General features: G+C 44.3%; 1 protein-coding gene across 2 annotated transcripts; it reads right to left on the bottom strand.

The window, feature by feature from the left end:
- Positions 1–4,411: 4,411 nt before the first annotated feature.
- On the bottom strand, positions 4,412–13,649 carry MPV17L (MPV17 mitochondrial inner membrane protein like). Of its 2 annotated transcripts, XM_042922371.1 has the most exons (4): positions 13,340–13,649; positions 9,802–9,872; positions 5,324–5,353; positions 4,412–5,243 (listed from the first exon to the last, which is right to left on the bottom strand). In XM_042922371.1, exons 1-4 carry the CDS (start codon positions 13,647–13,649, stop codon positions 5,064–5,066), a joined length of 591 nt encoding a protein of 196 aa, XP_042778305.1. In that variant the 3' UTR covers positions 4,412–5,063. The 2 variants fall into 2 exon arrangements, with proteins under 2 accessions (XP_042778305.1, XP_042778307.1); XM_042922373.1 differs by lacking the exon at positions 9,802–9,872 and having other exon boundaries at positions 5,055–5,243.
- Between the last annotated feature and the right edge of the window lie 612 nt (positions 13,650–14,261).

The raw sequence follows: 14,261 nt of genomic DNA on the forward strand, positions 1-14,261 counted from the left end.
TACAACCTCAAATATCAAAGTTAAATCTCTTATCTACAATTTTATTGTAAAAGAAATAAATTTTTCGTCAAAGAATTTAAAAAAACAGACTTATAATTATTAATAAAGTCCTACAATGTTGAAATGTTTTCCTCTTTGAACTGTATCTCTTAGTGGCTTTAATTCCTTACATTCATCAAACAGTTTTTATTCTGGCCCCAAAAGTATCCATACAAATCAGGAAAAGTTTTCCCAAAGCATCCTTCATTTGTATGAACCCCTAAATGCCAAATTCACTAGCTATAGAGTGGACAAATGATCGATTACTTTATCTACCCAATCGCCTTACTGCACAGATTTTGAGGAAAATATTTTCACGTGCTTCTCTCAAACTTGGTATTAGAAAATTTAAACATATGCAAACTTATACATTGCCTAATTCTCTCTTCCCAAACCATGATATAGATGAGAGGGAATCACTTTTATTAATTTTCCTACAAATGAAAAATACCAATAAATTGCAAATCATGCATGATTTTTTAAATACAAGTAAGCTAGCTAGAAGCATTTACATTACCCAAAGTTGAGGAAGGGTCAGTGGACATTTCCCTCTAGGTTAGAACTTAAAGACCTTTTCTTGGGGCACCTGGGTGGCTCAGTCGATTGAACATCCAACTCTTGATTTTGGCTCAAGTCATGATCCCAGGGATGTAGGATCAAGCCCTGCATCCATACTCAATGTGGAGATTTTCACTCTTAAGATTAAGATTCTCTCTATCTCTCTCTCTCTCTCTCTTCCTCTGCCCCTCTTCCTCACTCCCATTCTCTCTCTGATAAGATATAAGATAAGATACTTTTCTTGCTTTGTCTTTTAAGATCTCATCTCATCTGATCCCATCCTACAATCATCATTCCACTTTGCAGACCTCTAGTCTTGTGACTGTCCATCCTTTGGGACCCAACTTAGGCATCTCCTCCAGGAAGCCTTCCTAGATTACTCAGGGCACCATGATTTCAAAGTACCTGCTGCTTATACCACTAACCTATGACTGGGTGGTTTTATTTGTGTAAAATCCAAGCTTTCCATTGACCACTTGTCATAGATGCTGCTCAAGCACTCAATGATGAGTTGGACTAGATGTCCTGAGAAATTGATTATCAATTTTTTTTTTTTACTTTTACTCCCAAATAGACCATGATTCTTTCCACACACTTCTCGTCATGTTGTTTATCCTCTTTACACCCCCACACTGACCATTTAATAACATTTGTTGGATGTTTACATGAAGGCTAGGATTATGGTTATTTTATCTGTTATTTTATCTGGTGGATAATAAGAATGGTCACATCCATTTGAATGGAAGTAAAGATTGCCCCTGGATTGGGAAATAATTTCTCTCAGTTATTTGGGTAAGAGGTCTATCTTCAAGACTGGAAATGGGAACCAGTCATCCAATAAGACAGGACTCGAGCACTCTTGATATTAATGACAACTCCCTGGTGGTGGTGGTCAATGGTATTATCAAACAGTGACAATCACAGAGTCAGAAAAAAGGAATGCTGGAAGGTACTATTCGAGGTACAGGGTAACTACCCCAAATGCCTGGACCAAGGACAGGATTTGTGATCTCTGAGTTCAAACTAACTCATGAGACGACCAGAATTCGGTATTCTGGGGGCACCTCAAAGGCTCAGTCAGTTAAGTGTCCAACTCTTGATTTCGGCTCAGGTTATGATCTCATGGGTCATGAGTTTGAGCCCCGCATTGGGCTCTGCACTCACAGTGCACAGCCTGCTTGGGATTGCCTCTCTCTGCCCCTCCTCTGCTTGCATTCTTTCTCTGTCTCTCTCAAAAATAAATAAACATGAAAAAAATAAAGAATTCAGTATTCTGTAAAATTTTTATAAAAAAATGGTTTTGACAGGGGCACCTGGGTGGTCAGTCAGTTAAACATCCAACTTCAGCTCAGGTCACGATCTCACGGTTCATGAGTTCCCTCCCCACGTTGGGCTCTGCTCTGACAGCTCAGAGCCTGGAGCCTGCTTCAGATTCTATGTCTGCCTCTCTTGCTGCCCCTACCTCACTTGTGCGCTCTCTCTCTCTCAAAAACAAAATAAAACAAACATTAAAAAAATGATAATAGTGCCATGTCATATACCCCTCTGCATCTTTCTTTAAAAAAAAAAAAATGCTTTTGACATTTTTCAAATTCCCCTTTCAAATTTCCCTTTTGTCTTCCACACGCATTAAGTAAAGTTGTCTTTGAAAATCTGGTCTGTCTCATGTCTGTTCATGGAAACGAATTATAGGCTTTGCCTTTGCCTGAGCAAGCACGGGGCCAGAAGAACACAGTGGGCGTTAAAGAAACCTTACAGAATGGGAAAATCAGGAGGAACAGTGGGGGCCACCTGTTCAATTCCAAACCTGGGGAGGTTTAGGGTTTACCAAGAGTGGCAGCATTTTATTTATTTTTTTTAAATGTTTATTTATCTATTTTTGAGAGAGGGAGGGATAGGGGAGGGGCAGAGAGAGAGGGAGCAAGAGAATCCCAACCAAGCTCCATGCTGTCAGCGCAGAGCCTGATGCGGAGCTCGAACTAAGGAACCGAGAGATCCTGACCTGAGCCAAAATCAAGAGTCGGACACTTAACGGACTGAGCCACCAGGGTGCCCCAGCAGCATTTTAAAACAGACAAACATTGCATTACTTGGAGTAACTTTCATTTCTCACACTAAAACATGAAAGTACCATTGCATAAAAATCAGAAGTGTATCACTTGCAAAAATTCAGAGAATGCATGCTATATGTTCTCTACAGCACAAGGCAGCACGTGACTGAGTAAAGATGATCACACTCATTTATGAATAATAAGCTTTTCCCCCTTGACGGTATAAACAAGGTCTGTGTTCCAATTACTTCTTTTTAAAAATCTTTTTAAATATTTATTTATTTTTGGGAGAGCGAGAGACAGAGCACAAGTGGGGGAGGGGCAGAGAGAGAGGGAGACACAGTACCTGAAGCAGGCTTTGGGCTTCGAGCCATCAGCACAGAGCCCAATGCAGGGCTCGAACCCATGAGCTGCGAGATGATGACCCGAGCCGAAGTCAGACACTTAACCGATTGAGCCACCCAGGCGCCCCTGTGTTCCCAATTACTTCTATACAAAATGCAACTATTCCATCAAAAAAGTAATGCTGAAGCTCGTCTAAAAGATTGCCAGGCAGTACTTTATCATAGTTACTCTAGATACACTTTTTCAATGACAAAATCTGTCTTATATATTATGAAATAGCTGTTGTATTAACTACTTTCAAAATAATGCGAGTACTGTAACAAATTTTAGAATTAAGCTGTCTAGAAATGTTCTCACCATTCTCCCAATAATGTAAAATATATTAATACCTAGTAAATTCAAATAAATCATAGACATGATATAGTTAGGACTTAAACACATTTATATTACAAATTATATGAATTATATGCTTAAAATTCTTAAGTGCACATTCCTTAATTAATCTTAAATACAAATTCTCAAGATAAATGCATGAACACTTCAGCTCTTCCCATGTTAAAACTTGTGAAATGCTCATGAAAAACTCGTGAAAAACAGCATTGGGGTGCAGTTTTTAGGTGAAGTTTGCTGAACCTTCCTGAGATATCCACAGCATTTTTAGACCCACTGGTTTTGAGGTTAGACAAACAGTAAATCAGAAAGTCTGGATCAGGTTTCTCACACCTGCCTCAAAGACTGCCCATAAAGATTTATTTGAAAACACTGATTTTTAAAAATATAACATCGGTGTGAAATTTGGGATAACTGTTTTCCTTGGAAACCTATGAAATAGAGTTTTCCTTCCAGAGGAAGAAAATTTGTTCATTTTCTTAGAAAAGAAACTTCACTCAATATATTTTTTTAAATTTTTTAAAAATGTTTGTTTTATTTTTGAGAGAGACAGAGCATGAGGGGGAGAGGCAAAGAAAGAGGGAGACACAGAATCCAAAGCAGGCTCCAGGCTCTGAGCTGTCAGCACAGACCCCGACGTGGGGCCTGAACCCATAAACCACGAGACCATGACCTGAGCCGAAGTCATCACTTAACCAACTGAGCCACCAAGGCGCCCCTCAATATATTTCTTTAAGAAGCCAGATGTTGTGTATATTTCCTAAGTCTAGAATACAGATATGGGATACTTCGGTCAACTGAATTTGCTCAAAACTAGAACACATGAACTAAAAAGTACTTAACTTCAAAATTACAATAGTTGTATGGGGCGCCTCGGTGGGTCAGTCGGCTAAGTTTCCCACCTCAGCTCAGGTCACGATCTCACGGTTCGTGGGTTTGGGCCCTGCATCAGGCCCTGTGCTGACAGCTCGGAGCCTGGAGCCTGCTTCGGATTCTGTGTCTCCCTATCTCTCTGCCCCTCCCCTGCTCCTGCTCTCTCTCAAAAATAAACAAACGTTAAAAAAAAATTTTCAAAATTACAATAGCAGAAGACATCCATGAAATACATTTCTATACAGGACACACCAATCACATACTATTATTATTATTTTTTGATGGCATAAAATGTTCTTACAGAACTTAGCATCAGGAGAACAAGAAATTATTCTATAAAGTATTTCCAGAAAAAAAAATCAAGTTATTCAATCTTCTCCTTGATTGAGCTCTATGTAAACACCAATTTACTTATATAAGGAATATTTTTGGTATAAAAGTTCAACAGATCCAAAGTGGTTAGGAGACAACCTGAGATTTTAGAAGCAAAATGGGTTTTTAAATCAACTGGCATTAAAATATTAGAATAGAAATAGTAATAATTGCAAAATGCCATGATGGCACAGTGGTCACCAAAGTATTAGAGACGTGAACACAGTAGAGAAGTGATACTTTCAGACTAGCATGGGGAAAAAAGGTTTGAATAAAATTTAAAGTATTCATTGATACTTAATCAGTGGGTCTATGCAATAGTAATTCTCCAAAATGGAGCACATAACTGATGAGTAGACTCTAATCTGCAAGCAATTCACTGCATTAAAAAATAAAATAAAATAAATCCATCATTGTCAAGGAGTCCTTGGCTTCTCATTTCTCGGGAGGCCTTTCAACGGCACCGGCCTCTTTCATATGAAGGAAGGTGAAAGCAGACTTGAACGTGCCATCACCGCTCTGTTGTGAAAAGCAGAGGAAGGTAGCCCACAGAAAACCACAAAGTCCAGTGTAAGCTGTCCTCCAGTGCGTGGGAACCAAGCTGAAGTTGGTCAGCTGTAACAGAAAGAAAGAGTATGCTAGGCTCCAGACAAACCACAGCCATGAATTAGCATTCTGAGTCGTTCGACACTCACCTGCACAAAGGGCCAGTACATCAGACCACTCTGGAATAAAGAAAAACTTTATTAGAATGCGTTTTAATCACACACACACACACACACACACACACACACACAATCCCACAGCTCATGCTATGAAAGATTAAGAAATACCAGGCAGATAAAATGTGGAGGTGGTATTATGTTTCAGACTAAGCCGATTAAATCAGACTACTTAAAGTCTCTCAAGCATAAGAGGGTAAGAGCTGTGCAAAGAGATTTCAGGTACGAGATATTTATATTAGTCATATCCACAGACCCAGAATGAGAAGACTCTCAGAATCAGTACCATTTCTCTTAGCCGCTTTCAAAATAACAACATATATTTATACATTGTGGTTTTACTGTTAGGCCAAGCAAATGCTATAGGAGTGTGTGTGTGTGTGTGTGTGTGTGTGTGTGTGTTAAAAGAGATAGCACTAGTGGGGGAGAGGGGCAGAGAGAGGTAGAGAGAATCATACACAGGCTCAATGCCCAGAGTGGAGCTGATGTGGGTCTCCAACCCACCACCCTGAAATCATGACCTGAGCCAAAATCAAGAGTTGGATGCTGAGCCAACTGAGCCACCCAGATGCCCCAGGAATACATTTATAAAAGGATCATCAGTAAAGTTTTAAATTTTTCGTTCTTCATGGAATGATTTGTTAATAACATAGTCTACTATGTCACACAATGAGAGCCAGAAGGGACTCAAATTTTATCTAAAACGTTTGATTTTTTATGTAAAAAGATTGAAGGCAAATAATATATTCTACTATTTCTTGCTATAGAATAAGTTTAGCTGACATTCTTGTATATTACAAAATACCCCCAAAAAGGGAGTATTTTGTTTTGGGGGTTTTGTTGTGGGGTTTTTTTGTTGCTGTTTTTTAAGGGGAGAAGCAAAACTGTATTCTTCAAAAACTAAAGTGTTGAGGGGCACCTGGGTGGCTCAGTCAGTTAAGTGTCCGACTTTGGCCCAGGTCACGATCTCATGGCTTGTGAGTTCAAGCCCCCGCCCACAGAGCTCTGTGCTGACAGCTCAGAGCCTGGAGCCTGCTTCAGATGCCGTGTCTCCGTCTCTCTCTCCTTCTCTGCTCCTCCCCCACTCGCAGTCTGCTTCTCTCTCTCTCTCTCTATCAAAAATAAAAATAAAAAAATTAAGAAAAATTATATCAGTGTTGTAATAGACAAAAGAAGGCTAAGGAAATTTTCCCAATTAATGGAGACTAAAGAGACAGGACAACTAAATGCACTACCTGACCCTAGACTGCATCCTATACCTTTTGAAAGGAAAAGAAATGCTGTAAAGACCATTAGATAATGAATTTACAAACATGGCATAAAGTTGGTGGGTGAGATAAAAGGATTATTACCGTTGTTAAATGTATTGAAGTTGCTAACTCTGCTGTGGTTATATAAAAGAACATATTTATTCTTAGAAAATAGATACTTAAGTATCTAGGGGTAAAGGGTAATTCTGTGTGTAATTTACCCTCAAGTCATCCAGAGAAACAGATAGAAAGATCGATGGATAGATGGATAGAGCCAGGAAATAATAAAACAAATAGGCAAAATGTTAACTATAGGCGAATATGGGTAAAGGGTATTCTTTGAACTATTCTGTTATTTTTCTGTCAGCTTGAAATCATTTCCAAGTTAAAGTTTTAAAAACCTATAAAAGATGGGGCATCTGGGTGGCTCAGTCAGTTAAGCGTCCAACTTCGGCTCAGGTAATGATCTCACGGTTCATGAGTTCGAGCCCCTCATCTGTCTCTGTGCTGACAGCTCAGGGCCTGGAGCCTGCTTCAGATTCTGTGTCTCCCTCTTTCTGCCCCTGCCCTGCTGGCTTGCCCTCTGTCTCTCAAAAATAAACATAATGGGGCGCCTGGGTGGCTCAGTCAGTTGAGCGTCCGACTTCGGCTCAGGTCATGATCTCACGGGCCGTGAGTTCGAGGCCCGTGTCGGGCTCTGTGCTGACAGCTCAGAGCCTGGAGCCTGTTTCGGATTCTGTGTCTCCCTCTCTCTCTGCTCCTCCCCCGTTCATGCTCTGTCTCTCTCTGTCTCAAAAATAAATAAATAAATAAATAAATAAACATAAAAATTAAAAAAAAATAAAAACCTATAAAAGAGAAGAATGTAATACAAGATATATTTCTAAGAGGGAATATACCTGAGCCACCATATTGCAGGCAGTGAAAGGAGACATAAATCGCATGCTATCTGTACAGAACAAACAAAGTAAAAACTCAACTACTACCTACATGTAAACAACAAATAAATGAGACATGTTCTTTCCGCCTTCATCCAAAGAACTTGGATTGGGCATGGGGTTGATTCCTCAGCAACCAAAAAGCAATTCTGCTTTCACTCACATGTCCCTTGGGCTACAAGAAAGCCTTTGTGACAGGTTCTTTTTGGACGCTTCTTGTCTTCCAACTCCTCGTGTTTGTGCTCTTGGTTTCATTGATCAAGCTTGGCTCAAAAGCCCGTTTTTAACCAGTTTCTCCCATATCTAATATCCTTCTCTCTGGGCTCTCCTCTGTGCATCTGGAAGTCTCCCTCTGGATATTCTAATGGCATCTAGAATTCAATAGTTCTCAAACTGAACTCATCTATCTTTTTTCCCCAATCGGCTCGCTATCCTCTTTGCACTACCCCAAGTGATGAGCTACCACTCATGCAGTTACTCAAGGCAGAGACCTGTGGGCCACCCTAGATGCGTCCTTGCCCCATTACCCCGACCACCAATCATTCACCCAGAGCGACAAATTCTACCTCCTAAATAGCTCTCCAATCAGTCCTATTTTTTTTAAGCTTTATTTATGTATTTTGCGAGCATGAGTGCGGGAAGGGCAGAGAGAGAGGGAGAGAGAAAAATCCCAAGCAGGCTTCGCACTGACAGCTTGGGGCTCGATCTCATGAACTGTGAGATCATGACCTGAGCCGAGATCAAGAGCCCTACGCTTAACCGACTGAGCCACCCAGGCACTCCCCCGCCGTTCTCTGTTTCTAATGTGACCTCGGTTACACTAACCCTCTAGCTGGTTTCTCCTGCCACTATTCCTGACGTATAGGATCCTTGGCAGGATATCCAACACCCAACAAAGGTGGCCTGTGTGTCTTCGTTAAGGGAGGAGAATCTGAAAGACCTGCAAGTCCCTGCATAAAGCCCCTTTCTTTCCCAATTCTGCTTGCTTGCTCTTTTTTTTTTTAAACGTTACATGTAGATGCCTCCATAGGATCTCTGACATAATGGGCAAACTTGTTTCTTTTTCCAAAATAAAGCAGAAGAAAATCACATTTGGATTTGTGAGTCCCGATGGGCTCCTGATTTCTGCCCCAAGGGAAATAACAAGAGCTCTGAATACTCTCTCCCCTTAAAGGAGAAGAAACTGGGGCACCTGGGTGGCTCAGTCGGTTGAGTGTCCGACTTCAGCTCAGGTCATGATCTCACGGTCCGTGAGTTCGAGCCCCTCTTCGGGCTCTGTGCTGACGGCTCAGAACCTGGAGCCTGCTTCAGATTCTGTGTCTCCCTCTCTCTCTGACCCTCCCCTGTTCATGCTCTGTCTCTCTCTGTCTCAAAAATAAATAAACATTAAAAAAAAAAGGAGAAGAAACTGTCCCTGAGCATAACGGCAGGGGGGGTGGGGAGGGGAGCATGCAGCTTCCGCCCTCCCTACCATCTGCCTCCAACCATCAAGCAGGCAATGCTGATTCTGGGGCTCAGTATTGCTCCATAGAAGATGCCAGAAGCAGTACAGGCAATAGCCCGGTGTGGCTTGGCACCGCCTCTGATAGGGAATTAAACACACGTGAAGCCCAAGGCCCAGTCTGTGCATATTCGGCCCTCCTGAAAACTCACTTAATTGGGATTAATAGAATAAAACATGCTCTAGGCCAGGGACAGAAAGCACCCCTGATTTTGCCAGGCCTTCAGGGTGCTGCTCAATAAATCTTCAGGGAATAAGTTAATAAATACTTGTTGGACTGGGCTGTGTATATTTGTATTGAGCAAATGGTGCGACACGTGACTTGCTTTGAGTCTAGAAGTGAGCTTGGGGAACATCCTTCACAGGGACTCAGCAGAATGTACACCTGGGGACATTGGCTCTGAATGGGCATGATTCCATTAATCACTCATGTGTTACTATTCCTCTTGTGCACTAACCTCTTTGGGTCCAAACTTCACTAAAAAAACTATAACCACAATGAGAGTAAATTTTCAAAACAGGACTCATCATGAACATTGACTAAAATTCAGACACGCATGTATAGACACTCCCAATGTAGAGACACCCTTAAAGCGTCTTACTCATTCACTAGCAAAACAATCTTAAGATCTCTCCATCAATATACCATCCCCTGGTGCCAACCAACTGGAGCCCTAACTTAAGAAGAGTTTCCTTAAAATGTACTTAATTTTACAAATATACGAAAAGATCTGGGTTACCTTTTCAAAAGTCTGTTCTTACCTTGTACGTATTCCAGAATTTCTGTTTCAGGTCCAAAAATATGTCATCCTTTTCCTGGAGAATACTCATGCCTGTTTGTAAAAACACACACCAAAAGAATTTTTCAAAGATTCAGTGGGAAGAATACTGCCTAACAGTTAAAATTTCCTATTTCAAAATGCAAAGTAGCCAGTGGTATCTTCTCATTCATCATGTCTCTTCTGACCCAACAGTGAAAACGACATAACCTCCATTCTAAAACCAGATAAATCTTTGGGCACCTGGGTGGCTCAGTTGGTTGGGCATCCAACTCTTGATTTTGGCTCAGGTCATGATTTCACGGTTCATAGGATGGAGCCCCAAGTCGGGTTCCAGGCTGACAGCAAGGACCTACTTAGGATTTTCTCTCCCTCTCTCTCTGCCCCTCCCCTGTGCATCTTGTCTGTCTTTCTCTCGTCTCAAAATAAAGTTTTTAAAAACAAAAAATAAAATTTGAAAAATCCTTAAATAAATAAATAAACAAAAACTAGATAAATCTTAAAGGAGTGGTAAATATGAAGTAGAAATAGCAGAGTATAAAAGTGATAGGAAAAAAATACACATTTTTTTTTAAATTTTAAGAGAATTCACAGCATTCAGATAGCAAGATGATTGGTGACTTCTCTGCCTTCCAAACTTTTTGTAAGATGTTTAAAATTTGAGAAATATAGAGGTGCCTGGGTGGCTCAGTTGGTTAAGCGTCCAACTCTTGATTTTGGCTCAGGTCATGATCTCCTGATGCTTGAGATCAAGCACCGCATTGGGCTCCAGGCTGACAGGGGGGAGCCTGCTTGGGATTCTCTCTTCCCCTCTCTCTCTGTCCCTCTCCTGCTCACAGGCGTACACACATGAGCTCTCTCTCTCTCTCTCTCTCTCTCTCTCAAAATAAAAACTTTAAAAAATAACAAATGAATGAACAAATATTTAATTTCCTTCTTTTAAAAAAAAGTGGCTGACAGACCCTGGGTGCTCTGGCAACTACAAAGTTCCCCCTCAATATTCTAATCAGAATTATTCCAGTATCATTATTCCAATCAGAATCTGAAAGCAAGAACGTCGCTTGAGCCTTCCTAAAAACATTCTGAAAACTTTGCATGTTCAACAACCCTGAAAAGAAATTCAGGGAGCAAAGACAAAATCCTCCTATTTTAGGAAGGAGTAAAAATAAAAGTGCTTTAAAAATTCTCCTTCAAATCTGATTAGGAGGAAGGGGAAATGAGAGGTGTTTTTTTCAGCCTATTGCAAGGGATTTTTAGAACAGAATTTAGGAGAATACCCTTGCATGCAAGTATTGGTAAGGTCGGGTTCCACTTACCCAGCACTAATTAAGCGTTAAGCACTTTATGTGCCTTATTGCATTTGACTCCCCTCTCCAACAATCTGCGGATGTTGGTAGTTACAGAAGCAGAAAAATGAGCTTGGGGAGGTTAATGTTATACCACGTCCATCCCGGGTGCAGATTCCCAGCTGGACCTCTCCGTCATAATCCAAGCTCCCCCAGGTGGCCCCAGCACAAAGGATCATCTGATACAGGCAATTTCCCAGTTGGAAATGCCTGGAACAAACATCCAACCCACTCCTCCCACCTTCATTTTCACACGAGGAGAGGGAAATCGGGCCAGAAATCTAAAAAGCAAAACAAAGCAGCCATCTGGGTAGGAATCCATGTCAAGCTCCAAGAGCCTCAGACTTGAACCGCAGGCCTCCTGGAGCCTGGTTACCGAGGCTTCTTTCTGCTTTCACACACAGTGACAACACCCAAGATTAAGAACACAGTATGGGTGTGCCTGGGTGGCTCAGTCGGTTAAGCGTCCGACTTTGGCTCAGGTCATGATCTCACAGCTTGTGGGTTTGGGCCCTGTTTCAGGCTCTGTGCTGACAGCTCTGAGCCTGGAGCCTACTTTGGAATCTGTATCTCCCTCTCTTTGCCCCTCCCTAGCTCGTGCTCTGTCTGTCTCTATCTCTCAAAAATAAATAAATGTTAAAAAAAAATTTTTTTTTTTTTTAAAAGAACATGGTATGGAATGGATCGTGTGGATTATGTTGTCTTTGGGCAAATCACTTAACCCCCTTCGAATCTCAGTTTTCTGCTCTGTAACACAGCAATAATAAAGTAGATCTGCCTCCCTTGGTTGTTTGAAGATCAAATGGGAATACGGTTCCCAGAGGCCCAGCCCCTAGGTCCCAAATCCTCACCAGCGTTCAAGACCACTGCAGTAATGGCCACGAGGAACCTCCTTGCCAATGTGGCATGGAAGTCACACCTTGGTACCAGGCACCCGGCAGCCCCAGCCTTGGGTCCTCTATTTCCCTGACCCCACTGACCCCATCAGCCATGGGATAGCTGAGCCTACAGCAGGCAACGAGGCCCTTCATGCTTCCTGTGGGGTCTGTGAGAAAAGGAACGGAATCTGGCTCCCCAAAATAAGACCCATAAGGCATTGTGGTTTCTTCAAGGAGATGATTGGAGCCCCACAACCCAGTTTAGAAGGCACCAACAAGCCACTGAAAAGACGACCTTCTTGGGGGAATCTGTTATCCCCAATGCAAAGGCCAGGCCCAGGACCCTTGGATTTTCTTACAGAATTGGTGCCACTCCCCTGCCCTCGCCCTCACCCGCTATAGAAACTGCTAGGAGGACAGAGGCTACAGAGCCCCTGGCACTGGTTTTGGCATGTAAAGTCCTGTGGAAGATTCCCAAAGTCAGGCCTTTAGGACCCAGGGTGATTTTCTGAGGAAGGGCCTCCTAGGTCTTTTCCTAGGCGTAGAGTTCTCTATGGCAAGATCCGAGGTCCCCTCACATTTTCTGTGGCTTTTCTATACAGGGAATGTACCCCCAAAGGAAACTCTTGTTACCAAAGCAGGACTGAGGCCTTGAGCATGAATTTTCTGGGGGACTCCGTTCCACCTGCTCTGCGCCCATGGTCCCCAGTCCCCTCCCATTTCATTGATGTGTCTGCCAGTAGAAAGGAGGCCCATAGCCCTGAGCGTGGATTTTCCCAGGAGCAGGACTGCCCTGTCCCATAACTAGGTCACTGGGGTTGCAGCCGCCATGGACAGGAGCTATGATCTCCTCGACGTTTATTCGGACCCTTTCCAAGGGGAAAAGGCGGCCCCCCAGTCCTGCCTTCCTCCAGGTCTAGCCGACTTCCCAGGCTCCCTGAAACCTCCAGCCACTCAACTATGCACAACCCCAGCGTCCCAACTCCGATCCTGGACCCTGGCATCCTAGTTCTCCGCTTCTCCAACCACCACCTCTGAGCTTCTCCCCTTAATCTCCTGTCCCCAGACTTGTCAACTCTTGCACCTCGACCTCCTGCTCCTGCCCTGGCTCTCTCAGCCGTCTGAAATCCTGCCCTCACCCCCACCCCTTGGCTTGCAGCCCGGGTCCGGCCCCAGAGCCCCTGGCTCCATCCCAGCCCCCAGGAGCCCCCAGCCCCGGCCTCCAGTCCCCCAACCTTGGCTCCAGGCCCCCTCGTCGGATCTCGCCCTGGACCCGGTCCCCGCCCGGGCCGCTCACCGGCATAGAAGGCCGAGACGGCCACGGGCCCGCCGATCGCCTGATCGCACAGCACCTTGGCCAGCACGGCGCGCGGAGCACGGCCGGGCAGCGCGCGCTCCAGCACGCGCAGCCATACGTAGTTGAAGTTGGCGTGGAAGGTCACGGCCACGGTGGCCACGCGCCGCGTCTGCTGCCAGTCGGCCGGACCGCCCCGTAGCCGCTGCTGCAGCGCGTCGCCGGCGGAGAAGAGCGCCGCGTAGAGCAGCACGTTCGTGGGCCACGGGTAGCGCCGGGCAGCGCGCAGCAGCGCCCGCCACCCACCCGCCATGCCCGCGCTGGGGGCGACCGCCAGCGACCGCCGCGCAGGCCCCCTGGGCCACGCCCGCCCGCCGGCCCTGCCCTCGGCGCCGCCTCCGCCACCTGCACCTGTCTTCCCAGATGCTCCCGAGTCATTGGGCGGCCCGCGCACACCCAATCCGCGCCGTCCAATCCCGTGGCCACTAACCGTTGCGGGGCTGAGCCTTTGAAACGTGGCCGGTCCACAGAACGCGTGGTCCATTTCCATGAAACGTCCAGAATGGGCTAATGCGCAGCGACGGAAAGTAGACTAGCGGTTGCCAGAGGCAGGGCGATGGAGAGAACGCGAAGCGACTGGGTGCGCGGTTCCTTGGGGGGCGACGAAAGCGTTCTCTGTAAGGGGTGATGGTTGTACGGAAAACCACTGCATGCTATTTCAAACGGTGAATTCTATGGTATGTGAATTACAGCTCAAAAAAATGGGGGCGGGGGGAAGGGATACCAAAATTCAGTTACCAAGAGGATGGTGTATGTTAAATGTTTACAGGCATGGAATTCACCCTTCCAACGCACACAATACACTTGTGTCGCTTAGAGGCAAAGCCACAAGTTAAAATGTGAGGCCTTTCGTGGATGGGGAAGT

The sequence above is a fragment of the Panthera leo genome, chromosome E3 (assembly GCF_018350215.1).
Source record: "Panthera leo isolate Ple1 chromosome E3, P.leo_Ple1_pat1.1, whole genome shotgun sequence".
Classification (NCBI taxonomy): domain Eukaryota; kingdom Metazoa; phylum Chordata; class Mammalia; order Carnivora; family Felidae; genus Panthera; species Panthera leo.